The sequence below is a fragment of the Macaca nemestrina genome, chromosome 9, assembly GCF_043159975.1.
Source record: "Macaca nemestrina isolate mMacNem1 chromosome 9, mMacNem.hap1, whole genome shotgun sequence".
Lineage (NCBI taxonomy): Eukaryota > Metazoa > Chordata > Mammalia > Primates > Cercopithecidae > Macaca > Macaca nemestrina.
Window position 1 is genome coordinate 95,772,405 of NC_092133.1, and position 26,755 is coordinate 95,799,159.

General features: G+C 42.1%; 1 protein-coding gene across 6 annotated transcripts in view; it reads left to right on the forward strand.

Moving 5' to 3' along the window:
• Positions 1-26,490, forward strand: part of LOC139356353 (ribosome biogenesis protein BMS1 homolog) — a 51,714-nt gene extending 25,224 nt beyond the window's left edge. The window contains exons 13-22 of one of the 6 annotated variants that reach the window (XM_071070161.1): positions 11,749-11,822; positions 12,467-12,643; positions 15,360-15,548; positions 15,632-15,812; positions 16,059-16,117; positions 17,222-17,344; positions 18,251-18,398; positions 18,742-18,933; positions 25,348-25,509; positions 25,954-26,490. In XM_071070161.1, coding sequence (XP_070926262.1) covers positions 11,749-11,822; positions 12,467-12,643; positions 15,360-15,548; positions 15,632-15,812; positions 16,059-16,117; positions 17,222-17,344; positions 18,251-18,346 — 899 coding nt within the window. In that variant the 3' untranslated portion in view covers positions 18,347-18,398; positions 18,742-18,933; positions 25,348-25,509; positions 25,954-26,490. Of the gene's footprint in view, positions 1-11,748; positions 11,823-12,466; positions 12,644-13,000; positions 13,222-15,359; positions 15,549-15,631; positions 15,813-16,058; positions 16,118-17,221; positions 17,345-18,250; positions 18,934-25,347; positions 25,510-25,953 lie in introns of those variants that run through there. The other 5 variants (XM_071070160.1, XM_071070162.1, XM_071070163.1 and 2 more) reach the window with 5 other exon arrangements.
• The last annotated feature ends 265 nt before the right edge of the window (positions 26,491-26,755 follow it).

Sequence of the window (26,755 nt, forward strand, 5' to 3'; positions counted from 1 at the left end):
AGTTTGCATAGAATTGGGATGAATTCTTTAAATATTTGGTGTAATTCTGCAGTGAAACCATCTGTGCCTGGAGATTTCTTGTTCCAGAAGCTCTTAATTACAAATTTTATGTCTTTAATGGTTATAAGATGATTCAGATTATCTATTTCATCTTGCTTGAATTTTGGTAGTTTATGATTTTCAAGGTATTTCAAGTCCTGTTAGGGAAGTGGAAGTTGCACTGAGTGCCTTGAAGAGACCAGCTTGAGTAGTCTGAGGGTGATGTTTAGAGTATTTGCTTAACACTCTTTAACGGCTGTGGGAGCCTTTTTGATAACCCCTGTTTTATTCGTGATGTTGTTGGTTTGTGTCTTCTCTGTTTTTATCTTTGTCGTAAAATTTATTAGTTTTGTTGATTCTATTCAAATAACCAGCTTTTTGTTTCATTGCTTTTCTCTGTTTTTCTGTTTTCAATTTTATTGATTTCTGCCCTTTATTTTTTATTTATTTAGTTTTTTTTTTTTTTTTTTTGAGACTGAGTTTCACTCTTGTTGCCCAGGCTGGAGTGCAATGGCACGATCTTGGCTCCCTGCAACCTCCGCCTCTGGGTTCAAGTGATTCTCCTGCCTCAGCTTCCCGAGTAGCTGGGATTACAAACATGCATCACCACCCACAGCTAATTTTTTGTTATTTTTTGTAGAGACGGGTTTCTCCATGTTGGTCAGGCTGGTCTCAAACTCCCTACCTCAGGTGATCCACCCGCCTTGGCCTCCCAAAGTGCTGGGATTACAGGCATGAGCCACCGCGCCCGGCCAATTTCTGCCCTTATTATTTCTATTCTTCTGTTTGGGGTTTGTTAATCTTGAAGTTTCTTAGGTTATTGGTTTATCTTTTCTCATTTCTAATGTGAGCATTTAGTGCTTAAGTTTCCTTCTCTGTACTGCTGTGCTGTACCCCACAAATGTTCATGTGTTGTATTTTCATTCATATTTCCTTTGGGACTTCTTTTTGGCCCATGCATTATTTATATATATGTTGTTTTAATTATCAAGTATTTAGAGAGTTTCCTGTCTTTCTGTTATAGATTTCTAGCTTGATTACATTATGTTCTGAGAACATATTCTTATGATTTGAATTCTTTTAGATTTGCTGTGATTTCTTTTATTGCCCCAAATGTATTTCATCTTGGTAGATTTCTGTTAAAAATGTGTGTATTTTGCTGTTGGGGAGTGGGGTGTTGTACAGATGTCAGATTTTGCTGGTTGACTATTCAGATCTTTTGTAAATCCTTACTCCTTTGCTGCCTAGTTTCACTCTGTCACTTATGCTAGAGTGCAGTGGCACGAACATGACTCATTGCAGCCTTGACCTCCTAGGCTCAAGCAGTTCCCCTGGCTTAACCTCCTGAGTAGCTGGTACTATAGGTGTGTGCCGCCATACCTGGCTAAATTTAAAATTTTTTGGAGAGACAGGGCCTTGCTATGTTTCCCACGCTCAAACTCCTGGCCACAAGCAGTCCTTTGTCTTGGCCTCCCAGAGTGCTGGGATTACAGGCATGAGCCACTGCGCCCAACCTCTGCCTAGTTTTAACAGTTGCTGAGAGGAGGATGTTGAAGTAGATGTCTTCTTGGTGGGTTAATCCTTTTGTCATTAAGCAGTTGTTATGGTCACTTCCTTTTCACGCCATTGGTGAAGGAGGGGTCCCTGCCCTAAAGTGTAGGAGATGGCTGAACACAACACCTGGTGTGGATGGATGAGATTGACAGCAGTGTTTTAGTCACATATACCCACAGCTCAGAGGAGGACACTGAATGCCACACAGGGTCAGATGGGCACCGTACTCTGTAGCGGAGTGAGGGCTGGGGTCTGAGGAGGCAGGCAGGCTTGGTAGTAACAAGAGCACACAATGACTAATGGTTCCTGAGGGGGAATGCAGTTGGCTTGTTTGAATAAATTCATGGGCTGGCAGACAGGTGAAGTGAAACTTCTTAGGCTGAGGTGCAGCTGCTCTGGCTGATAAAAGAACTAGCCAGGTGGGGAGCCTTTCCTGCTGGGTGGCAGGGTAGGAGCTGTCTGACAGAAACAGGAAAACCCATGGCTAGGCCTTTGGGGCCCTGTAAGGCTCAAAGATGTCAAGGCAGCATAGGAAATTTTATTATCTTAAAATTCAGCAAAGACCCTCTCTCCAGCTCTGGTAAATTATTTTGCTTGAAGTCTACTTCATGAGATATTAATATATTCATTCCTGCTTCCTTAAAAAATTAATGATTATATAAGATATCTTTCTCCACTCTTTTACTTTCAGCCTACTTAGGTCCTTATGTGAGTTTGAAGTTTCTTATGAACAGTATCTAGTTGGGCCATGTGTTTATTATAGGCTCTTCATCAATCTGTCTTTTGGTTTATTTAGACCATTTACATTTAAGGTGCTTATTGTTACATAATTGCTTATATCTGATGTTTTTATTATTTGCTTTTTTGTTTCCTTTTTCTTTAGCTCCATCTTGATCTATTTCTGTATAATGTTGTTGCGTGTACCTCTTTGTATAGTCTTAAAGTGTTTGCTCTGGATGTTACAATATGCGTTGTAGTATAGTAGTCCACTGGTACCAGTATTTACCACTTCAAAGTGTGGAAACCTGCCTTGCATTTATGTCTCTTTACCTTTTCCACTCTTATAAATCACTGGCTTGAGTATTAGGTGGTGGTATAGTTTTTGTTTGAGTCGTCAAATGTGATTTTAAGAACTATGGATTGTCTAGTGTGAGGTTTCCACATTTCTGGTCTTTCCTTTGTCCCTCCTCCCATAGTCCCATATTCATCTCTTCTGCATAAGAACTTTCTGTAGTCATTTTTTTATTTTGATTTTTTTTGTTTTAATTTTTTGTGTAGTGGAAATGACAGAATATATTTCTGTAGCCACTTTTTAGCATTTCTAAATTTACCAGTGACAAATTCCTATATTCTCTTCCTCTGAGAATGTCTTTATTTCTCTCTTCATTTCTGAAGGGTAGTTTCATGGGATATATAATTTGTAGCCAACAGGTTTTTTTGTTTTTTTTGTTTGTTTGTTTTTAAGCACTTAAAAATGTTGTGCCACTTCCTTCTGGCCTCCATGATTTTAGAGGAGAAATACACTGGCATTTGAGTTGGCGTGTCCCTGCTGGCATTCTCCCTTTTTTGATCTTTGTTTTTAGTTTTGAAAGTTTAATCAGTGTTGCTTTCTTTTGGTATACTTCCAGGTTTGCTCCGCTTCTTGAATCTGTAAGTTTATATCTTTCACCAAATGTGGGAGGCATCAGGAATTAGTTATTTGCATGCTTTCGCAGCTCTGGTCTCCTATGGGACTCAGATAACATAAATGCAGGGTCTTTTGTTATTGTCCCACAGGTCCGTGCAGCTCTGTTCATTTGTTTTCAGGTTATTTTCTCTCTGTTTTTCAGACTGGGTGAATTCTGTTGATCAGGTTTCAGCTTCTCTGATTCTGTCCTCTGTCATCTCCACTTTTACTCAATAGAGCCCATCCAGATAGATTTTTTTTTAAAATTCTGTTACTGTATTTTATATTTCTGTAATTTCCATTTGATTCTTCTTCAGTTTCTTTGCTGACATTTTCAGTTCTTTGTTTGTTGCCATAGGATTTGTAGTTGCTTGTTGAAGCATTTTTATACTGACTGCTATAAGCGATGATGGTTCCAACATCTGCCTATGTAATTTTTTTATTTTTGCAGGCAGTCCTGTTTCAGTCCTGGTCTACTTTGTGGGCTGTAATTCCATTGACAATTTAATTTCAGAGCCTTCATGATGTTATTTTGGTCTGTTTGGCGTATCTGGTATCACTGGGGTTCTCCCACCAGTCCCTGCTGATGCCCACCTGAGGGAACAGGGGAGCTGCCCCAGGCTGGGCCACCTGCTGCAGCTAGGTGGGTGGGGAATGGTGGTTGTCTTGGTGTGTGGAGCTGGTTTTCTTGTTGTGGGGAAGATCTCCTTTGATCTGGGAGGACTGAGTCTGCCTGGGTTGCCTTCTATTGCTACCTTGGGAGTTGGGAGACTCTGGGCCTGGGTCACCTTCCTGTTGGATGAGGTCCAAGGAGACACCTGGCCACTATACATTCCCTAGTCCTAGAGTCTGTCAGCAGCCTTTTTCTTTCCACCTTTCAGAATTCTCCACTGATCGTCTCCTGTCTAGGTAACCTAGAGTTTAGGTTACACTTTTTAGGAGGGAATAATGTGTTATCTTCTCTAGATCAGAAATCCTTAGTGGTGGTTTTGGGTTGTAACTGTGCTAAAAGGAGAATTGGCGTATTTGTGAAGTCAAGTCTTTCTTTTGAAATGAGAACATATCATTATTCCGTAGATAATATTTACAACACCTACTTCCTTGGGTTGAAGAATGTGGTTAAGCTTAGGAAAGTACTTAATGCAGTGCCTGGTGTGCAGAGCACATACGAGTGTTGGTGGTGATACTATTCCTTTCATCCTTTGGTAGCATATTAAAGCTTTTCTTCTTCTTTTTTTTTTTTTTTAAATAAAGTTCCGGTGCATTTCTTGTTAGGTTTATTCCTATTTTATCCTTTTTTGCTTTTATTACAAATAGGCGCTTCCTATCTATTATAACTTCTACCTGGTTCTTTGGCCCTTAAGTGAAAATGTTTTAATAGCCTTCTAAACATTGCTCTCCCAAATGAGTTTTAACTTGCCTGTTTCTTTTGTTTTCCTTTTTTTGAGACAGGGTCTCACTCTGTCACCCAGGCCAGAGTTCAGTGACGCAATTATGGCTCACTGCAACCTCTGCCTCCCAGGCCCCCAAAGTGCTGGGTTTACAGTCATGAGCCACTGCACGCAGCCTTACTTGTCTATTTCTTTTAAGAATGGGAACTGTAATTGAGCCCAGAGCTCCAAAAACAAATGAAGGAATGAATGAGTGAATAAGCTCTTCCCATGGGTTTGGTGTGGTTTGGGGCTCTACTCTTTTTTTTTTTTTTTTTGGCGGGGGGGTAGGCAGGGATTCTTTTTTTTTTTATTTATTTTTTATTTTTATTATACTTTAAGTTCTAGGGTACATGTGGATAACGTGCAGGTTTGTTACATATGTATACTTGTGCCATGTTGGCGTGCTGCACCCATCAACTCGTCAGCACCCATCAACTTGTCATTTACATCAGGTATAACTCCCAATGCAATCCCTTCCCCCTCCCCACTCCCCGTGATAGGCCCTGGTGTGTGATGTTCCCCTTCCCGAGTCCAAGTGATCTCATTGTTCAGTTCCCACCTATGAGTGAGAACATGCGGTGTTTGGTTTTCTGTTCTTGCGATAGTTTGCTGAGAATGATGGTTTCCAGCTGCATCCATGTCCCTACAAAGGACACGAACTCATCCTTTTTTATGGCTGCATAGTATTTCATGGTGTATATGTGCCACATTTTCTTAATCCAGTCTGTCACTGATGGACATTTGGGTTGATTCCAAGTCTTTGCTATTGTGAATAGTGCCGCAATAAACATACGTGTACATGTGTCTTTATAGCAGCATGATTTATAATCCTTTGGGTATATACCCAGTAATGGGATGGCTGGGTCATATGGTACTTCTAGTTCTAGATCCTTGAGGAATCGCCAAACTATTTTCCATAATGGTTGAACTAGTTTACAATCCCACCAACAGTGTAAAAGTGTTCCTATTTCTCCACATCCTCTCCAGCACCTGTTGTTTCCTGACTTTTTAATGATTGCCATTCTAACTGGTGTGAGATGGTATCTCATTGTGGTTTTGATTTGCATTTCTCTGATGGCCAGTGATGATGAGCATTTTTTCATGTGTCTATTGGCTGTATGAATGTCTTCTTTTGAGAACTGTCTGTTCATATCCTTTGCCCACTTTTCGACGGGGTTGTTTGTTTTTTTCTTGTAAATTTGTTTGAGTTCTTTGTAGGTTCTGGATATTAGCCCTTTGTCAGATGAGCAGATTGCAAAAATTTTCTCCCCTTCTGTAGGTTGCCTGTTCACTCTGATGGTAGTTTCTTTTGCTGTGCAGAAGCTCTTTAGTTTAATTAGATCACATTTGTCAATTTTGGCTTTTGTTGCTGTTGCTTTTGGTGTTTTAGACATGAATTCCTTGCCCATGCCTATGTCCTGAATGGTATTACCTAGGTTTTCTTCTAGGATTTTTATGGTATTAGGTCTAACATTTAAGTCTCTAATCCATCTTGAATTAATTTTTGTATAAGGAGTAAGGAAAGGATCCAGTTTCAGCTTTGTACTTACGGCTAGCCAGTTTTCCCAACACCATTTATTAAATAGGGAATCCTTTCCCCATTTCTCGTTTTTCTGAGGTTCGTCAGAGATCAGATGGCTGTAGATGTGTGGTATTATTTCTGAGGACTCTGTTCTGTTCCATTGGTCTATATCTCTATTTTGGTACCAGTACTATGCTGTTTTGGTTACTGTAGCCTTGTAGTATAGTTTGAAGTCAGGTAGCGTGATACCTCCAGCTTTGTTCTTTTGACTTAGGATTGTCTTGGCAATGCGGGGTCTTTTTTGGTTCCATATGAACTTTAAAGCAGTTTTTTCCAATTCTGTGAAGAAACTCATTGGTAGCTTGATGGGGATGGCATTGAATCTATAAATTACCTTGGGCAGTATGGCCATTTTCACGATATTGATTCTTCCTATCCATGAGCATGGTAGGTTCTTCCATTTGTTTGTGTCCTCTTTTATTTCACTGAGCAGTGGCTTGTAGTTCTCCTTGAAGAGGTCCTTTACATCCCTAGTAAGTTGGATTCCTAGGTATTTCATTCTCTTTGAAGCAATTGTGAATGGAAGTTCATTCATGATTTGGCTCTCTGTTTGTCTGTTACTGATGTATAAGAATGCTTGTGATTTTTGCACATTAATTTTGTATCCTGAGACTTTGCTGAAGTTTCTTATCAGCTTAAGGAGATTTTGGGCTGAGACAATGGGGTTTTCTAAATAGACAATCATGTCATCTGCAAACAGGGACAATTTGACTTCTTCTTTTCCTAACTGAATACCCTTGATTTCTTTCTCTTGCCTGATTGCCCTAGCCAGAACTTCCAACACTATGTTGAATACGAGTGGTGAGAGGGCATCCCTGTCTTGTGCCAGTTTTCAAAGGGAATTTTTCCAGTTTTTGCCTATTCAGTATGTTATTGGCTGTGGGTTTGTCATAAATAGGTCTTATGATTTTGAGATACGTTCCATCAATACCCAATTTATTGAGCGTTTTTAGCATGAAGGGCTGTTGAATTTTGTCAAAGGCCTTTTCTGCATCTATTGAGATAATCATGTGGTTTTTGTCTTTGGTTCTGTTTATATGCTGGATTACATTTATTGACTTGCCTATGTTGAACCAGCCTTGCATCCCAGGGATGAAGCCCACTTGATCATGGTGGATAAGCTTTTTGATGTGCTGCTGAATCCAGTTTGCCAGTATTTAATTGAGGATTTTTGCATCGATGTTCATCAGGGGTATTGGTCTAAAATTCTCTTTTTTTGTTGTGTCTCTGCCAGGCTTTGGTATCAGGATGATGTTGGCCTCATAAAATGAGTTAGGGAGGATTCCCTCTTTTTCTATTGATTGGAATAGTTTCAGAAGGAATGGTACCAGCTCCTCCTTGTACCTCTGGTAGAATTCAGCTGTGAATCCATCTGGTCCTGGTCTTTTTTCCGTTGGTAGGCTATTGATTATTGCCTCAATTTCAGAGCCTGCTGTTGGTCTATTCAGGAATTCAGCTTCTTCCTGGTTTAGTCTTGGGAGAGTGTAAGTGTCCAGGAAATTATCCATTTCTTTTAGATTTTCTAGTTTATTTGCGTAGAAGTGTTTATAATATTCTCTGATGGTAGTTTGTATTTCTGTGGGGTCGGTGGTGATAACCCCTTTATCATTTTTTATTGTGTCTATTTGATTGTTCTCTCTTTTCTTCTTTATTAGTCTTGCTAGCGGTCTATCAATTTTGTTGATCTTTTCCAAAAACCAACTTCTGGATTCATTGATTTTTTGGAGGGTTTTTTGTGTCTCTATCTCCTTCAGTTCTGCTCTGATCTTAGTTATTTCTTGCCTTCTGCTAGCTTTTGAATGTGTTTGCTCTTGCTTCTCTAGTTCTTTTAATTGTGATGTTAGAGTGTCAATTTTAGATCTTTCCAACTGTCTCTTGTGTGCATTTAGTGCTATAAATTTCCCTCTACACACTGCTTTAAATGTGTCCCAGAGATTCTGGTATGTTGTATCTTTGTTCTCATTGGTTTCAAAGAACATCTTTATTTCTGCCTTCATTTCGTTATGTACCCAGTAGTCATTCAGGAGCAGGTTATTCAGTTTCCATGTAGTTGAGCGGTTTTGATTGAGTTTCTTAGTCCTGAGTTCTAGTTTGATTACAGTGTGGTCTGAGAGACAGTTTGTTATAATTTCTGTTCTTGTACATTTGCTGAGGAGTGCTTTACTTCCAATTATGTGGTCAATTTTGGAATAAGTGTGATGTGGTGCTGAGTAGAATGTATATTCTGTTGATTTGGGGTGGAGAGTTCTGTAGATGTCTATTAGGTCTGCTTGCTGCAGAGATGAGTTGAATTCCTGGATATTCTTGTTAACTTTCTGTCTTGTTGATCTGTCTAATGTTGACAGTGGGGTGTTGAAGTCTCCCATTATTATTGTATGGGAGTCTAAGTCTCTTTGTAAGTCTTTAAGGACTTGCTTTATGAATCTGGGTGCTCCTGTATTGGGTGCATATATATTTAGGATAGTTAGCTCTTCCTGTTGAATTGATCCCTTTACCATTATGTAATGGCCTTCTTTGTCTCTTTTGATCTTTGATGGTTTAAAGTCTGTTTTATCAGAGACTAGTATTGCAACCCCTGCTTTTTTTTGTTCTCCATTTGCTTAGTAGACCTTCCTCCATCCCTTTATTTTGAGTCTATGTATGTCTCTGCATGTGAGATGGGTCTCCTGAATACAGCAAACTAATGGGTCTTGACTCTTTATCCAGTTTGCCAGTCTGTGTCTTTTAATTGCAGCATTTAGTCCATTTACATTTAAGGTTAAGATTGTTATGTGTGAACTTGAGCCTGCCATTATGATATTAACTGGTTATTTTGTTCGTTAGTTGATGCAGTTTCTTCCTAGCCTCAATGGTCTTTACATTTTGGCATGTTTTTGCAATGGCTGGTACCGGTTGTTCCTTTCCATGTTTAGGGCTTCCTTCAGGGTCTCTTGTAAGGCAGGCCTGGTGGTGACAAAATCTCTAAGCATTTGCTTATCTGTAAAGGATTTTATTTCTCCTTCACTTATGAAACTTAGTTTGGCTGGATATGAAATTCTGGGTTGAAAATTCTTTTCTTTAAGAATGTTGAATATTGGCCCCCACTCTCTTCTGGCTTGTAGAGTTTCTGCCGAGAGATCTGCTGTTAGTCTGATGGGCTTCCCTTTGTGGGTAACCCGACCTTTCTCTCTGGCTGCCCTTAAGATTTTTTCCTTCATTTCAACTTCGGTGAATCTGGCAATTACGTGTCTTGGAGTTGCTCTTCTCGAGGAGTATCTTTGTGGCGTTCTGTATTTCCTGAATTTGAATGCTGGCCTGCCCTAGGAGGTTGGGGAAGTTCTCCTGGATGATATCCTGAAGAGTGTTTTCCAACTTGGTTCCATTTTCCCCCTCACTTTCAGGCACCCCAGTCAGACATAGATTTGGTCTTTTTACATAATCCCATACTTCTTGCAGGCTTTGTTCATTTCTTTTTCTTCTTTTTTCTTTAGGTTTCTCTTCTCGCTTCATTTCATTCATTTGATCCTCAATCGCTGATACTCTTTCTTCCAGTTGATCGAGTCAGTTACTAAAGCTTGTGCATTTGTCATGTATTTCTCGTGTCATGGTTTTCATCTCTGTCCATTCGTTTATGGCCTTCTCTGCATTCATTATTCTAGTTATCAATTCTTCCACATTTTTTTCAAGATTTTTAGTTTCTTTGCACTGGGTACGTAATTCCTCCTTTAGCTCTGAGAAGTTTGATGGACTGGAGCCTTCTTCTCTCATCTCGTCAAAGTCATTCTCCGTCCAGCTTTGATCCGTTGCTGGCGATGAGCTGCGTTCCTTTGCAGGGGGCGATGCGCTCTTATTTTTTGAATTTCCAGCTTTTCTGCCCTGCTTTTTCCCCATGTTTGTGGTTTTACCTGCCTCTGGTCTTTGATGATGGTGACGTACTGATGGGGTTTTGGTGTGGGTGTCCTTCCTGTTTGTTACTTTTCCTTCTAACAGTCAGGACCCTCAGCTGTAGGTCTGTTGGAGATTGCTTGAGGTCCACTCCAGACCCTGTTTGCCTGGTTATCAGCAGCAGAGGCTGCAGAAGATAGAATATTGCTGAACAGCGAGTGTACCTGTCTGATTCTTGCTATGGAAGCTTCCTCTCGGGTGTACTCCACCGTGTGAGATGTGGGGTGTCGGTCTGCCCCTAGTGGGCGATGTCTCCCAGTTAGGCTACTCAGGGGTCAGGGACCCACTTGAGCAGGTAGTCTGTCCGTTCTCAGATCTCAACCTCCGTGTTGGGAGATCCACTGCTCACTTCAAAGCTGTCAGACAGAGTCGTTTGTGTCTGCAGAGGTTTCAGCTGCTTTTTGTTGTTGTTGTTGTTGTTGTTGTTGTTTAGCTGTGCCCTGTCCCCAGAGGTGGAGTCTACAGAGACAGGCAGGACCTCTTGAGCTGCTGTGAGCTCCACCCAGTTGGAGCTTCCCAGCCTCTTTGTTTATCTACTTAAGCCTCAGCAATGGTGGGCGCCCCTCCCCCAGCCTAGCTGCTGCCTTGCGGGGGGGACTGCTGTGCTAGCAATGTGGGAGGCTCCGTGGGCGTGGGACCCTCCCGGCCAGGTGTGGGATTTAGTCTCCTAGTGTGCTCGTTTGCTAAGATCCTTGGTAGAGCGCAGTATTGGGGTGGGAGTTACCCGATTTTCCAGGTGTTGTATGTCTCAGTTCCCCTGGCTAGGAAAAGGGATCTGGGGCTCTACTCTTAATCTAAATGCTATGTTTTATATAATCTAAGATTTCCCCTAGGTGTGTTACACGATTGTGTTGTGTTGAACTTACATTGAGACTCCTTTTCACATGTGCTGGTATCAGCGTGGGGCTTTTCTATTCACTCTTTGAACTATTCGTTTGGGGGACACAGATAGACCTCTGTGTCTTTTGAGTGTCCATTGGTTGGGTGCAGTGGCTCATGCCTGTAATCCCAGCACTTTGGAAGGCTGAGGAGGGCAGATCATGAGGTCAGGAGTTTGAGACCAGCCTGGCCAATATGGTGAAATCCTATCTCTACTAAAAATACAAAAATTAGCCAGGCCTGGTGGCGGGTGCCTATAATCCCAGCTACTCGGGAGACTGAGGCAGTAGAATTGCTTGAACCCGGGAGGCGGAGGTTAAAGTGAGCCAAGATCATGTCACTACACTCCAGCTTGGGTGACAGAGCAAGACTCCATCTCCAGGAAAAAAAAAAAAAAAACAGTATCCATTATCTATACTGGAAAAATTGAAATTGGGACTTTGACTAAGTGTGGAAATGTGGATTGGGTCCATTTAGTTTACCTAAACAGATGATGAAATACTAATTGTTTTACGAAACATTCCCTAGTGCAGTTTTGCCTTTTTGTGTAGTGACGGGAACAGTGAGAATGAGGCTTGGAACGTGGAGTGCGCTGTGGGCCTGTGGTGGGTGGGGCCAGCAGCACCTGCATGCCTGGCTCATGGAGTAGCCTTTGGGTGTTCTTTTCCCAGAGGAGCTCTACGGTGACTTTGAAGACTTGGAAACAGGGGATGTGCACAAGGGAAAATCAGGTCCCGATACTCAGGTATGACTTTGCTGTGGCTGGCTATTCTTGGTCATTGTGTTCTGAGAGAGGCCCACATTGAGAAATGCAAATCTTACTTGTGATGTGTGAAGATTGCAGACTGGATGGATAGATTCCTTCCTAAAGGGTGGGGATGTGGGGACCAAAGAGAAGCTTTCTTGTTTACTTGTTAAGTTTTGGATAACAATTACTACCGCTTCTTGCCATAGTCATTTGCCAAGTCCACTGTGATTTTTCACTCACAGAAGTCTTAGTTTCTTGGACTTACATTCGACCATTGCCATCATTCTCCTCTTCTTAAATTTAAGTGTCATTTAAAAGAACGAAGCCCCTGTTCTCCCTAATATTTCTTTGGAACAGGGTCTGGGAGCATCTCCATGAGGGACACATCTGTTGTTTTTATTCTAGTTTGTGTTCCCAGCCAGCTTAAGGAATGGCAGCTAATTGTAATGCAGATGTAACCATTTCCTGTAGCAGTACCATGTTATTCAGAGACAAAGGTTGTGTTGTGTTTTGTTTTGTTTTATTGATAGTGATAAGAGATTTTGCTAAGATTTTTGTTTAAATCGAACTTTTAAAAATCTAATGTTTAAAGAAAAGACCTTCGTAAACATACACAAAATTTTTTCTTCTGGAAATTTAAGAATGAAGAGGTAGAGAAAGAAGTTAAGGAAGAAATTGACTCCAACGAAGAAGAAAGTGCCAAGAAAAAGCATTTGGATAAGAAGAGAAAATTGAAGGAGATGTTTGATGCAGAATATGATGAAGGAGAAAGCACATATTTTGATGATCTTAAAGGAGAAATGCAGAAACAAGCACAGGTGAGAAGCCTCAGTTCCTCTCAGCCCCTTGTCAAGACTATCATAGCACAGGAATCCCTGATTTTGTTTGGGTCCCTGCTTCCTATCCTGCTTCTGTGCCTTTCATTTGGACTCCTGGGTAGAGATGCATATGAGTGTGTTTATTCATGCAGTGAGCTCATTGTGTCTGCAGTCAGAAGGTCACCAGAAAAAGATCCATACCTATTTTGTAACAAGAATTAGGAAACAGAAATGACTGAGGCATGGTCTCTACTTTTGAGACTTTTACAACTTTTACAATGATCTGAGACAGTGTATTCATTTCAGTGCAAGCATTGGCTGCCTATTCTGATTGCTGCTTCCTGATTTGAATGGCAGGTGATCAGTGGCCCATGTGGCTTATGGACACACCAGAGCTCATAGGAGGAGTGCTCTGAAAACTCATCCTGGTCAGAGTTCAGAAGGACATGTGGAATGTAAGGTCTGATGCAGAGATAAAGGGATATGGTGTGGCCCTCCTGCCTGGGGGTGCTGAGCAGGTTGCTGGAGGCGGTGATCTCACTCTGAAGGAGACAGACACAGAAACATGTGTACAGTTGATGGTGAGCATCTGAGTTGCGCCTTGTTAGTGAGGCCAGGAGTGTGCCTGTGTAAGCTGGAACAGATCTAGGTCTTCATTTAGTCAAAGAACTATCTCCTGATTAGGCATTAGCTTCGTGGTTGCAAGTCTGTGTTGACCTTTGATTGGCATGACTAGGCTAACTCTGAAGTTTTTGCTTCACACCATTTACAATTTAAAATTACCTAGAGCCTTGTGGGCCATTGGAAAAGACTGAATGTTTCACTCTGAACTGGGAGTCCTTGGAGGGTTTTGAGCAGAGGAGAGACATTCAGGTAATCGGATCACTCTGCCAAAAGATCAGGCAGGTGGCACAAACCAGAGAGCTGGCAGTGGAAATGAGACAAAGAGTCAAACCCGGATAGACTTTATTTAGAAGCTGGGTCAGTAGGATTTCCTGGTGGACTGAATGTGGGGTGTGTAAGAGGAAATGAGGATGGTGACTGGAAGTTCCTGGAAGGATGGGTTGTTGTAAGTTAGACAGGAAACCCTCTGCAGATGCAGCTTTGGGAAGATGATGTTTGTTTCGGTTGGGTGTCATGCAGACAAGTGGAGTGTCAGGTCTGGAGAGAGGTCTGGCCAGGGACTTAGATGTACAGCCCTCAGCATGTAGATGCCACTTAACGTTGTCAGGTGGCCAGGGAGTGAGTGCAGAGTGAGTGGGAGGAGCAAGACTGGCATGGGCGAGATGGGGCGACTGTGGCCGTGAGGCCTGAGCAGTGCCCAGGCAGGAGAAGCAGTGTGAGCATGCAGGCACACGGGAAGCCAGTTGTACACGGAGGCGAAGCGTTGTTCAGACCCTGCTGTCATGTTAACTATGGTGAAGGCAGAGTTGACCACTGGAAGAGTCCTTCAGTGTGGGGGCCTTCATCAGTCTTGGCAAGCACCAATTTTCATGGATGTAGGAGAATGGGAGCAGAGGAACTGGAAGCTGTGACTGCAGAAAACTTTTGTGGGGTTTTGCTGCAGAGAGAAGCAGAGAAATGGAGCAGTTGGTGGTGGAAAAAGTGGAATCAAAAGGTTTTGAGATAAGAGAGGGAACAGAGGGAACAGCTGTTGGAGTAAAGTCCAGGAAGAGTGGATGATGTCTAGTGAGCAAGTGATGTGTGGCCCTGAGTAGAAGCCTGGACAAATCATCTGTTCCTGAGCTGCCCGTAGAACTTTCTGTGATCATGGAGATGCACGTCTTTGCTTCCCAGTATTGTAACCCTGGCCGCAGGTTGATATGGACCACTTCCAGTGTGGCTAGTATGATTGAGGAACTGCGTTTTAAATATTACCTAATTGTAATTAATTTTAATTTAAATAGCCACACATAGCTCCCCTATGGGCCAGGTCAGAACTCTGATAAGGCTGGATATGGGAGGAAACCCTGGTAGAGGGTTGACCAGGGAGGTTCTTTTGGTTTTGGAGTGAATCAGGAAACAGCCATCAGCTGAGTGGAGGTGAGGTTGGTGTTGGGTGTTTGAAGACGGGAAAAGTGTGAAAGAATTGTTTGGAGAGGAAGGAAAGAAGGTGTGGACTGGAGACATTTCCAGTGTTCAGGCACGCAGGGCTCCACAGAGTTATCTACATTTGCTGTCCCTTGGAGCAGCAGAGAAGAAAACGGTTGGGACATATTCTGAGCAGACTGTAGAGGTAAAATGTGTAGGTTTTTTTTGTTTGTTTGTTTCTTGCTTTTTGTTTTTTGAGACGGAATCTCGCTCTATTGCCCAGGCTGGAGTGCAGTGGCACGATCGCAACTCACTGCAACCTCCGTCTCCCGGGTTCAAGCAGTTCTCTCACCTCTGCCTCCTGAGTAGCTGGGACTACAGGCACACACCACCACACCCAGCTAATTTTGGTATTTTTAGTAGAGACGGGGTTTCACCATATTGAAGACTGGTTTCAAACTCCTGATCTCATGTGATCCACCTGCCTCGGCCTCCCAAAGTGCTGGGACTACAGGCGTGAGCCTCTGTGCCTGGCCAAATGTGTAGTATTTTTAATAAGATAAAGCCTACATAATTCTGTCCATAGTTCCTTTATTTAGAAATTGTGCCTTTGTTCATGTTACTCTTATGTTTATTACAGATAACGGCATATGGGTTTGTTTTTTTTTTTTCCTGTCATGTGTAGCTGAATCACGCAGAATTTGAAGATCAAGATGATGAAGCCAGAGTTCAGTATGAGGGTTTTCGACCTGGGATGTACGTCCGCGTTGAGATTGAAAATGTTCCCTGTGAATTTGTGCAGAACTTTGACCCCCATTACCCCATTATCCTGGGTGGCTTGGGCAACAGTGAGGGAAATGTTGGATACGTGCAGGTGGGTCCCTTTGCTGGGTATTTGGTGCCTGAGGCTCTGTGGATTTTCCCTCCATCAATCATCTTACCCTCTCGTCCCCTCAGATGCGTCTGAAGAAACATCGCTGGTATAAGAAAATCCTCAAGTCCCAAGATCCAATCATATTTTCTGTAGGGTGGAGGAGGTTTCAGACCATCCCACTCTATTATATCGAAGACCACAATGGAAGACAAAGGCTTCTAAAGTATACCCCACAGCACATGCATTGCGGAGCAGCCTTTTGGGGTAAAATATGATGACAATAACTTGCCTATTGCTGAGATTAAACCTTACAGGCTGCATTATTATAGCTTTTTGCTTTTCCTTTCATAAAATTTCACTCCTAAGATTTTTCTCTTTTCTGGGAGCGGGGAGGTGGTTTGGAGTATATATGTAAATCTATATCCAAATCCAAATGTCCATATCCAGTATGTTAAACTAGAATCTAAAATTTGTGGTTTGCTATATTTCTTTTTTTGCTTTTCCTTTAAGGCCCTATCACTCCACAGGGAACTGGTTTCTTGGCAATACAGTCTGTCAGTGGCATAATGGTAACTATCTTGGATGATTTATTTTACAGATTGGTTTGAGAAATATATCCTGAATGTGGGTTATATACATGAGACTTTTAAGTTGAAAATTACTCATTTTTATTAATATAAAGTAAATTTCCCTTTGCTTTTACTCTTCCTACATCCTTTTCAGTAGGGTGTGGGATTAAAGGAGGGGAGGTGGAAGAATTATAATGGTACATTTCCTATTTTTGTGCATCTTTTGGATTTATTTATCTAAGCAAGTACTTAAGAAGTGCTCACCATGTGCCAAGCACTATATGAGGTTGTGAGGAGCCATCAGAGACCAGCCAGACACGAGACTCCCTGCAGCTGTGCTGGGGTAGCAGTCTGTTCACACCATTTTCATTTGACCAGTCAGGCAGGGCGGGGTTTATCGGTCCCATTTAACAGAGAAGAAAGCAGAATAATGAGCAGATGGAATCTGCCCTGGAGGTCCAAATTATAATTTCCTAAACATTGCAACTGTATTTTCTTTTCCATTTCATTCCAAATAAATCATTATAGTGAAATAACATTCCTCTGAAATCACTCTCAGGAAAGTACTCAAGTAGCCCTTGTTTTTTGTTTGTTTTGTTTTGTTTTGTTTTTTGAGACAGAGTCTCAGTCTGTCATCCAGACTGGAGTGCAGTGGCATGATCTTTGCTCACTGCAACCTCTGCCTCCTGGGTTTAAGCGGTTCTCCTGCCTCTGCCTCCCAAGTAGCTGGGATTACAGGTGTGCATGGTGGCATGCCAAGCTAATTTTTGTGTTTTTAGTAGAGACGGGATTTTGCCATATTGGCCAGACTGGTCTTGAACTTCTGACCTCAGGTGATCTGCCCACCTCAGCATCCCAAAGTGCTGGGATTACAGGTATGAGCCACGGTGCTCAGCCTCATGTCACCCTTGTTATTTTGGCTTACCAACTTTAGTTTTGGATTGCTTTTGTCAGACCACTGGGTTGCAAGTTCAGATAGTCTCTCTTGTTTTTCTTAGCTAATTGTAAGTAAAATTCACTTTGGTAATGTATTGTGTCACATAGAATTGAAGTTTTTCTCTTGCTGATATTATTCCTATTTTCAAATTTTGGGGTTCCTGTTAGCCTGATTTTCGGATAGCTGCCACAGGAGTTGTCCTTGATCTGGATAAATCCATAAAAATTGTGAAGAAATTAAAGCTAACTGGTTTTCCATATAAAATTTTCAAGAATACTTCATTTATTAAGGTCTGTATATCTATATATTCTCATATTTATAAATGTCCATATTGTTTGAGAAAAGGAATGAAATACCTCTAAAATATGGGCCTCATGTTTTTAGAAAAGTATTTGAAATCTTTTATAAACTTCATATTTTGTTTGTTCCTTTATATTCTGTTACTTAACTGTGCCGAAGAAAGCAGTAGTAAAACAGCTATTTTTGAGGCTGTTACTCATGACTTCCATGTGAGACTGCCACAGAAGTCATATTGAAAATATGTCATTTTATCCACTGGGTTTTGTTTCCTACTTTTTAAATTTGTGTTAACAAAGGAAAAAAAGTCACAAGTTTGTCTAACCATTCAGCAGAAAAATCGACAAAGCATTTGCAGACAACTTGGCAAGGGTACAGAGAAACAGATGTACTGTTTTTCAGTATTTGGGGAGGGTGGTTTGAGCAGCATTTATTGACAATTTCATTAGTGGGGATGTTTCCATTAGAAACACAGAGTTAGGAAGATCATAAAATTGTTCTTGCAATATAAGGTAATAATACCACCGGCGTTTATCTTACTGTTTTCATGTTCTAAGTGTATGCACCTGAGTAAAAGGATCTGAGCAGCAGTCCAGTCTGAGAGACGCCAGCAAAGGCTGCCTAGGCCAGTTCAGTCCAGTAAATCCCTCTTCGATCTTCTCTTCCACACAGACAGCGGTGATGAGCATGCCCATGAACCCACATGATTATTTTGGGGGAAATGAAAGGGTTGTATTTTTGAGGTAGTAATTCTACTTTCAGGGGCAAATACATTTTGATTATTGTATCACCCTTCAGTGAGTTGTTTTTTTTCTTTAACCAAGGATATATGTTTGAGGGAAGAAGTAAAGCATAAAGTATATGATTTTGTGTGTGTTTTTATCTTGCTATACCTGTAGGGAATGTTTAATTCTGCCTTGGAAGTAGCCAAATTTGAAGGTGCTGTGATTCGAACTGTCAGTGGGATAAGGGGGCAGATCAAGAAAGCGCTCTGAGCTCCAGAAGGAGCTTTCCGGGCCAGCTTTCAGGATAAGCTGCTGAGGAGTGGTGAGTGTCCTGAGTAGTGTTCAGGGCAGGGTGTTACCATTCATGCTTGACTTCTAGCCAGTGTGACGAGAGGCTGGAGTCAGGTCTCTAGAGAGTTGATCAGCTCCAGCCTTAGATCTCCCAGTCTTATGCGGTGTGCCCATTCGCCTTGTGTCTGCAGTCTCCTGGCCACACCCAGTAACAGTTCTGTGATCTATGAGAATAGTTTCTTAGCGAGCTTTCCCTTCAAATACTTTGCAACCAGGTAGAGAAGTTTGGAGTGAAGGTTTTGTTCTTTGTTTCTTCACAATATGGATATGAATCTCCTTTTGAAAACGTTAAAGTAAATTACCTCTCTTTTCAGATATTGTCTTCATGCAAACTTGGTATCCTGTTTCCATCCCAGCTTTCTATAACCCAGTAGCATCTTTGTTGAAACCCAGTGGGTGAGAAAGACACCTGGTCAGGACTGTGGACCACCAGCCAAAATTGGACCCTGGCATCAGGGCTTACCCATGGCGTCAGACTAAAGGCGAACAAGGACTCTCTGTGTAAGGTACCGGTCGCGTGTGTGTTAGTGGAGATGCAGTCTGTACCCTGCAGACAGGGAGTCACACAGACACTTTTCTATAATTTCTTACATGCTTTGAATGTTCAAGTATAAAGTCTAATGTTAAATTTGATTGAACAGTTGTATATTCACGGAATATTTTGTAACGGAACACCAAAAAATGGTAATAGTGGTTCTTTCTGGATTGAAGACAAACTTTTCTTTTTTAAAATAAAATTTATTTTATATATTTGAGGTTGACCACATGATCTTAAAGGATACATATAGTAAACTGGTTACTACAGTGAAGCAAATTAATGTATCTACCATCTCACATAGTTTCATTTTTTTGTGTTTGACAGGAACAGCTAAAATCTTATTTAACAAAAATCCCAAAGACAACACATTTTTATTAACCATAGCCCTCATGTTGTACATTAGATCTTTAAGTTTTTCATCCTGCATGTCTGCTAGTTTGTATTATTTTAATGTATGTCTCCCCATTTACTATTGGTCATTTCCTATTTGGCCCATTTTTCAACTGGGTTGTTTTTCTGCTCTTAAGTTGTAAGAGTTCTTTACTGATTTTTGGATATTAACACTTTATCAGATATGTGATTTGCAAATATTTCTTCCAGTCTGTAGGTTCCCTTTTCATTTTATTGGTTGTTTCTTTCGCTGTGCAGAAGCTTTTTAGCTTGATGCAGTCCTCCTTGTTTATGTTTGCGTTAGCCTGGCTTCTGGTGCAATATCCAAAAAATTATTGCTAAGGCCAATATCAAGAGGCTTTCCCCCTATGTTTTCTTTTAGGAGTTTTATGGTTTCAGGTCTTCTTTAGGTCTTGCATCTGTTTTGAGTTAAGTTTTGTGTGTGGTGTATGATCAGGGTCCAATTTTATTCTTTTGCATGTGAAAATCCAGTTTTCCCAGCACTATTATTGAAGAGAATATCTTTTTTTCCATTGTGTTGTCTTATTTGCCCTTGTCAAAAATTAGTTGGCAGTATATGACCTTTATTCAAAGGTCTCTGTTCTGTTCCATTGGTCTATTTTTTGTTTGTTTGTTTTTATGCCAGTACCATACTGTTTTGATTACTATAGTTTTGTAATACAATTTTAAATCAGGAGATGTGATGTCTCCAACTTTTTCTCTAACAGTAATCTGTTGGCTGTTTGGGATTTGTTATGGTTCCATATGAGTTTCAGGATTGTTTTTTCTGTTTTTTTGAGATGAAGTCTCACTCTGTCACCCAAGCTGGAGTGCAGTGGCACGATCTTGGCTCACTGCAACCTCCACCTCCTGGATTCAAGCAATTCTCCTGCCTCAGTCCCCCGGGTAGCTGAGACTACAGGCACGTGCCACCATGTCTGGCTAATTTTTGTGGTTTTAGTAGAGACAGGGTTTCACTATGTTGGCCAGGCTGGTCTCCAACTCCTGACCTCATGATTCACCTGCCTCGGCCTCCCAAAGTGCTGGGATTACAGGTGTGAACCACCACATCCGGCCAGAATTGTTTTTTTCTGTTCTGTGAAGAATGCCATCAGAACTTTGATGAGAATTGTTTTAAATCTGTATATTTGCTTTGGGCAGTGTGAACTTTTTTTTTTTTTTTTTGAGACGGAGTCTCGCTCTGCCGCCCAGGCTGGAGTGCAGTGGCCGGATCTCAGCTCACTGCAAGCTCCGCCTCCCGGGTTCACGCCATTCTCCTGCCTCAGCCTCCCGAGTAGCTGGGACTACAGGCGCCCACCACCGCGCCCGGCTAGTTTTTTGTATTTTTTAGTAGAGACGGGGTTAACAATATTAATTCTTCTGACCATGAACATAGGATATCTTTCCATTTGTTCATGTCTAAATTTCTTTCATCAATGTTTTATGGTTTTCAAGTGTACACATCTTTCACCTTCTTGGTTAAATTTATTCCTAAGTTTTTGTTTTTCTTTGATGCTGTTGTAAATGAGATTATTTTCTTGATTTCTTTGTCAACTAGGTTATTTGTATATGGAAATGCGACTGATTTTTATATGTTGAGTTTATACCTTGCAGCTTAACTGAATCAATTTAGTAGTTCTCACAGTTTTTTTGTGGAATCCTTGGGGTTTTTTAGATAAAGGATCTTGTCATCTGCAAATAGAGATAATTTTGCTTCTTTAATTTAGTTGCCTTTTTTTTTTTTTCTCATCTGATTGCTCTTGCTAGTACTATGTTGAATACAAGTGACAAGACTGGGCATCTCTATCTTGTACTCAATCTTAGTGGAAAAGCTTTCAGTTGTTCCCCACTAACTATAATGTAGACTGTGGGTTTTTTATAAATGGTCTTTATTATGTTGAGAAACTTTCCTTCTATACATAAACTATTAAGAGGTTTTATGAAGAAATGTTGCTAAACTTTGTTAAATGCTTTTTTTGCATCAATTGAGGTGACCATGTGGTTTTACATTTTATTTTGTTAATGTGATATATCACATTGATTTGCATATGTTAAACCAGGCTTGCACACCAGGGAATAATCCCACTTAATCATTATGTATAATCTTTTTGATGTGTTGTTGAATTCTATTTGCTAAAATTTTTTTAGGATTTTTGCATCAGTGTTTAATTTATTGGAGAAGTTGACTTGTAGTTTTTCTTGTGTGTGTATTTGTGTGTTTTGGTTTGGCTTAGGTATTAAGGTGGCACTGGCCTGGTGAAATGTGTTTGGAATTATTTCCTCTCGCTCTATTTTTGGGAGGAGTTTAAGAAGTAAACCCCCAGGGGATGGGAGTGACTCTGGACATGGGAGTTACGTGGTAGTGACTCTGGACCCTGGAGTGGTGGAACACAGCAGCATCCCAGTCTCCATGAGGCCAAGTACAGCACCAGCAAGGACCCCAGAATGGTGGAGCACTGCTGTGGCTTGGGCCCTTGGGGGCAGGGACCAGCGCAACAACTACTTCTCTCCCTGGAGAGGCAGGTGCCTGGGCAACTCAGATTCTCCAGGGATAGTCCAGTTTCAAGAAAGCAGGGTTCCACAGTTGTTTGTCCTGAAAGGCAAGATATCCCAGTTCAGCCAATGCTATTTTCCTGGGATGTGGGGGTGCCATGTTGTCTCATCCCTGTCAGGTGTGGCTGCTCAGCTCAGCCAAGACTGATTCCCTGTGAAGCGGGGCAGTGCTGCAGCTCTCATGCAATGAGAGGTTGTCTGCTCTGGGTAGCCAAGGCACTGATTCCCTGGAAAGCAGGGCACCAAGTCAGCTCAGGGCCCAAGGGGCAGGGCGCAATTGCAGCTGGGAGGGGAGGGGCACAGCAGCCTGGCCCCACAGGGTAGGGTGTATGCTGTGATGTGGACTTCGTTTGTTCCCACCAGCACTCATGTTCAAATTTGATTCCAAATGTGGTGGTGTGGGAGGTGGGGCCTAGTGGGAGGTATTTGGGTCACTGGGGCAGATCCTTTATGAATAGGTTAGGCCTTTTCATGGGACTGGATTAGTTACCAGGAGTGGATTATCAGAGTGAGTTCAGCTTCCTAGACTCTCGTGTTTCCTCTCTTGCCATGTGAGCCCTTTGCATACACCTGTTTCCCCTTCCACTTTCCCCATGAGATGAAGCAGCACAAGACCCTCACCAGATGTGCTGCCCTATCTCAGACTTTTCAGACACAAGCAGGGTGAGCCAAATAAACCTTTTTTATAAAATAAGTTACCGAGTCTCAGGTATTCTGTTACAGCTATACTAAATGGCCTAAGACAGTGTAACAGCAGCTCAGGGGTGGTGGGCCACTAGGCGGGGGTGATACAGAGCAACAAACCCTGAGGATGGTAGAAAGGTGCGGTGGCTGCTCACCCTGGGCGGGACATGCTCCCGAAGTGGTTCCGGGTCCAGGAGGTCATGTTGCAGCAGCAGCTGGTCCATGGGGGTGGGGCGCAACGTCAGTTCCTTCTCTGAGGGGAGTGCTGGGGCTGCTGGGCCCCTTTTGCTTCCTTATCTCCGCAGGGAGACATCCCCTCTGCTTCAGGCTGATCCCTCTGGGGATGGGTGGTGGGGGACAGATATTTCCTTCTCTCCTTTATGTGACTGTCCTGGTTTTCTGTGCTCTACCGGATTTCTGCTACTCCTTGATGCACTCTGGGGCTCTCCTTTAGAACCTTCATCAAAATATAGTTGTTTGCTGCTTTGGCTGTCTTTGTCAGAGGACAAACGCAGGGGACTATTGATTGGCCCCTTGCTGGTGTCCCTCCCTCTTAAACTTTTCACTGGGTACTCTTTTGAACCACTTTTTCCCCCACAATATACATGTATTTTTAAAGCATCAATGTGCTAATTTCTATTGAAGCAATGTGGATTTTTCTGAAAGTTTTAATGTTTTAATAAGCTTTTTATTAAAATGTTAATGTACATACAGAAGAGTGCCCAAATTGCAGGTGTGCAGCTAGATAAACTGTAGCACACCAGGCTGCCACACCCTGGACCAAGCAGTAGCCTCACCCTGAAGCCTATCCCAGGCACTGCTGCCCCACCCCGCCCCCCAAAATAGCCACTTTCCCAGTTCCTGACATAGATTTGTTCTGCCTGGTTTTGAATTTTATAAAATACAACACATTCTATTTAGCCTGGCTTCTTTGCTTCAGTATTATAGGACACAACCATGTTCTTGTCTATGGCAGACATTGATTTATTGTCATTGTTGAGTTCCATTATATGACTGTGTCACCATTTATCCACTGATGAGTAAAATGATTTCCTATTTTTGGCCGTTATCCCATGGCCCTGAACGCTAGGTCTGGATGTGGGACTTGCGGGTATGCAGGGGCACACACACTTCTGCTGGAGGATCCCTGGGTGGGGTGGAGACTCCAGGGCACCTGTGCTCTGCCTCAGTGTGGAGGCTTCTGTGTCGTGTTCTGGGAGCACAGTGGCTTGGCCTCCACCAGCAGCAGCAGCTTAAAGAGTTCCTGCTGTTCCACATGCTTGAAGACAATTCAAGTTTTGTTTTGTTTTGTTTTTCTTTTTTTTTTTTAGGTGTTCAGTGCCTGTCTGGACTTCTATTTTCATTTAGATTTTTGGTTTCTTAGAAATTTCGTTATTCTCTTCATAGCTTAACAACGTATTTGAAAAGATTTGTTTTCATGTGGAGTATTCAGTTTTGTAAGAAGAGGGTTGTTCAAGGCATCAGTCTGCCACTCTGCTAGAAACAGAAGTCTCCCAGGCATTTCTTTTTATATAAAGTAGTTAATGAAATTTTGAACCGTCTTACATGAATTTTTATTAAAATACACTTCAGGATGTGGTGCCCATTATCCATTCTACTCTTCTGTGAGAAGCAGATTTCTCTGAATTCTTGAATTCGAAAACAATTGGGGTTCCTAAACAGAGAATATGGAATATTATTGGGGATGATGTCTTTAATACTACATTTCAAGACATAGGAGAAACTTTTTCTTTAATAAAAGCCTAGGGCAAAACTTTCAATTTATTAATAGTATTTATGAGGCCATTAAGAATTTGTGCCATCTTGATTGAACATAAATTTAAGATTACCTTGAAAATTCAGTACAGAGTATTTTGCCTTCATCTGTTTTTGAGTCTCCCTTCTTTCAGCCAGCCTTCCATCAGAAATAGAATAAAGTTAAACTTCTTAATTAGAATCAGGAATCAGGACTCTTTGGCTGCTGACTGAAGGAAGAACTGTCCTTAAATCCAGAGTGGGCCAGGCGTGGTAGCTCATGCCTGTAATCCGAGCACTTTGGGAGGCCAAGGCAGGTGGATCACCTGAGGTCAGGAGTTCTAGACCAGCATGACCAACATGGTGAAACCCCATCTCTACTGAAAATACAAAAATTAGCTGGGCATGGTGGTGTGTGCCTGTAGTCCCAGATACTTGCGAGACTGAGACAGGAGAATTGCTTGAACTCGGGAGGTGGAGGCTGTGTGAGCTGAGATTGTGCCACTGCACTCTAGCCTGGGCGACAGGGCGAGACTCCATCTCAAACAAGCAAGCAAACAAACAAACAAACAAATGAAAAACCCAATATCTAGAGTGGTTGATAGTCAAAATGAAAAACTAAATTATTTTTGTTAGGCTGGGAAATAATCACCTCAGTGGCCTAAAGACAAGGCCTAAAATTTCCATGAAAAGAAACTGGGATCTATTCATCTGCTCTGTTGAGACCCCATAGTTCCATACCATAGAAATGGGCACAGAGGGTTTTGTGGGGAGAGTTGTAAGTATAAGCTCTCTGTTCCTCTGTTTACCAAGAATTGTGGGGGTCCACTGAGGCAGTTCATATTTGGCGGATGATTGAGACCTGATTTCTCAGGGCCAGTGTACTCTGGTGTTGCTGATCTTGTGGAAAAGTCAACCCAATGAGAAGATTTTATACAGAAGTTTTAAATACACATTGGTCATAATTTGAATATGTCACGGTCTTTATTTTTCTTTTTAGCCAGTCCTAAGGCAATCCTGAGGCAAAAATTCACTGCAGATTCCAAAAGCCTCGCAGAAGGCCCTGCCATTTAAGAACAAGCCCAAGACCCAAGCAAAGGCAGGCAAGGTGCCGAAGAACAGGTGGAGACCGGCCGTCATACGCGAGCCTCATGAAAGACAGGTACTGTTGCCCATGCTGTACTGCATGCTGCGTTTAAATAGGAAAAGAACGCTCTCAGCAGCACACTTCCTGTTTCTACTGCAGTCTCAGTTATTCAGGGCACTGGAACTAAAGTCAGAGGAAGAGCCAGAGTCCATTTCCCTTCCTTTGCCTGGTCCTGCTCTGCCCTGTGCTTTTGATGGGGATAACAGGCACATGGCTGGGGAACTCCTCTGTCTTGGTTAGCTGCACACAGTGTCCACAGAATGATGAACACAGGTGGTAAAGGTAAAATGCGATCACACCTGTGTCTCAATGCCAACAATGACTTCCTAGCGCAGGATGCATTTTCATGCAGTTAATATTCATTTGGATCATGGGTTGCCTCTAGTCTTAGTGTTTAGGATGCGAGTGTGTCAGGTGGCTGAGAGCATTCTGATACTCACTGGCTTTTGTCCTGGTCAGATCCTCGCACTGCTGGATGCTCTGAGTACGGTGCACAGTCAGAAGATGAAGAAGGCCAAGGAGCAGCAGCACCTGCACAATAAGGAGCACTTCAGAGCCAAGCAGAAGGAGGAGGAGGAGAAGCTGAAGCGGCAGAAGGACCTCAGGAAGAAGCTCTTCCCAATTCAGGGGGAGAAGGAAAGAAGCAACCAGAAGTCCAGTTTGAAGGGGGCTGAGGGCCAGTTGCAGTAAGCCTTTGGACTGGAGGGACTGTCCCTGGATCTGCGGAGGTGGACAGTTTCAAACATCACAGTTTGAATGCCTGTGAATGACAAGTCAGTGGGCAAGAGCCCAAGAGATGTCTCTACCCAAACTGTGCCTGCAAGAGGAGGAATGGAGAAGCCTGGACTGCTGGGACTGGGTTCGTTCTCACCACCTGGGGCTGTCGAGATTTAAGGTGATGTAAGCTGTAGTTATGTGGATTCTCTTACTTTCCTCTGCCTGCCTCAGTTTAATTATTTTGTGCTACAAAACTATCATTACAATTTTTTTTTGTTAGTTTTGGCTTAGTAGTTTTCATTAGGGATGAATGCCTGACAATCCTTTGTGGATAATTATTTATGCTACCACCTTCATGAGGTGTCTTCCAGAAGAGAAAGAAATATTCACTTGAACCCTCAGCTCTCATGGAAAATTTCAGAGAAGGGTGTGTAGTGTTTTTGTTGTCTGTTATTTCCTTTGATCACTGGCCCTTGTGGACATTTTCTATCTTATTTCATATGTTTGCACATTAGTATAGTGACAAGGTAACAGTAAGTACATT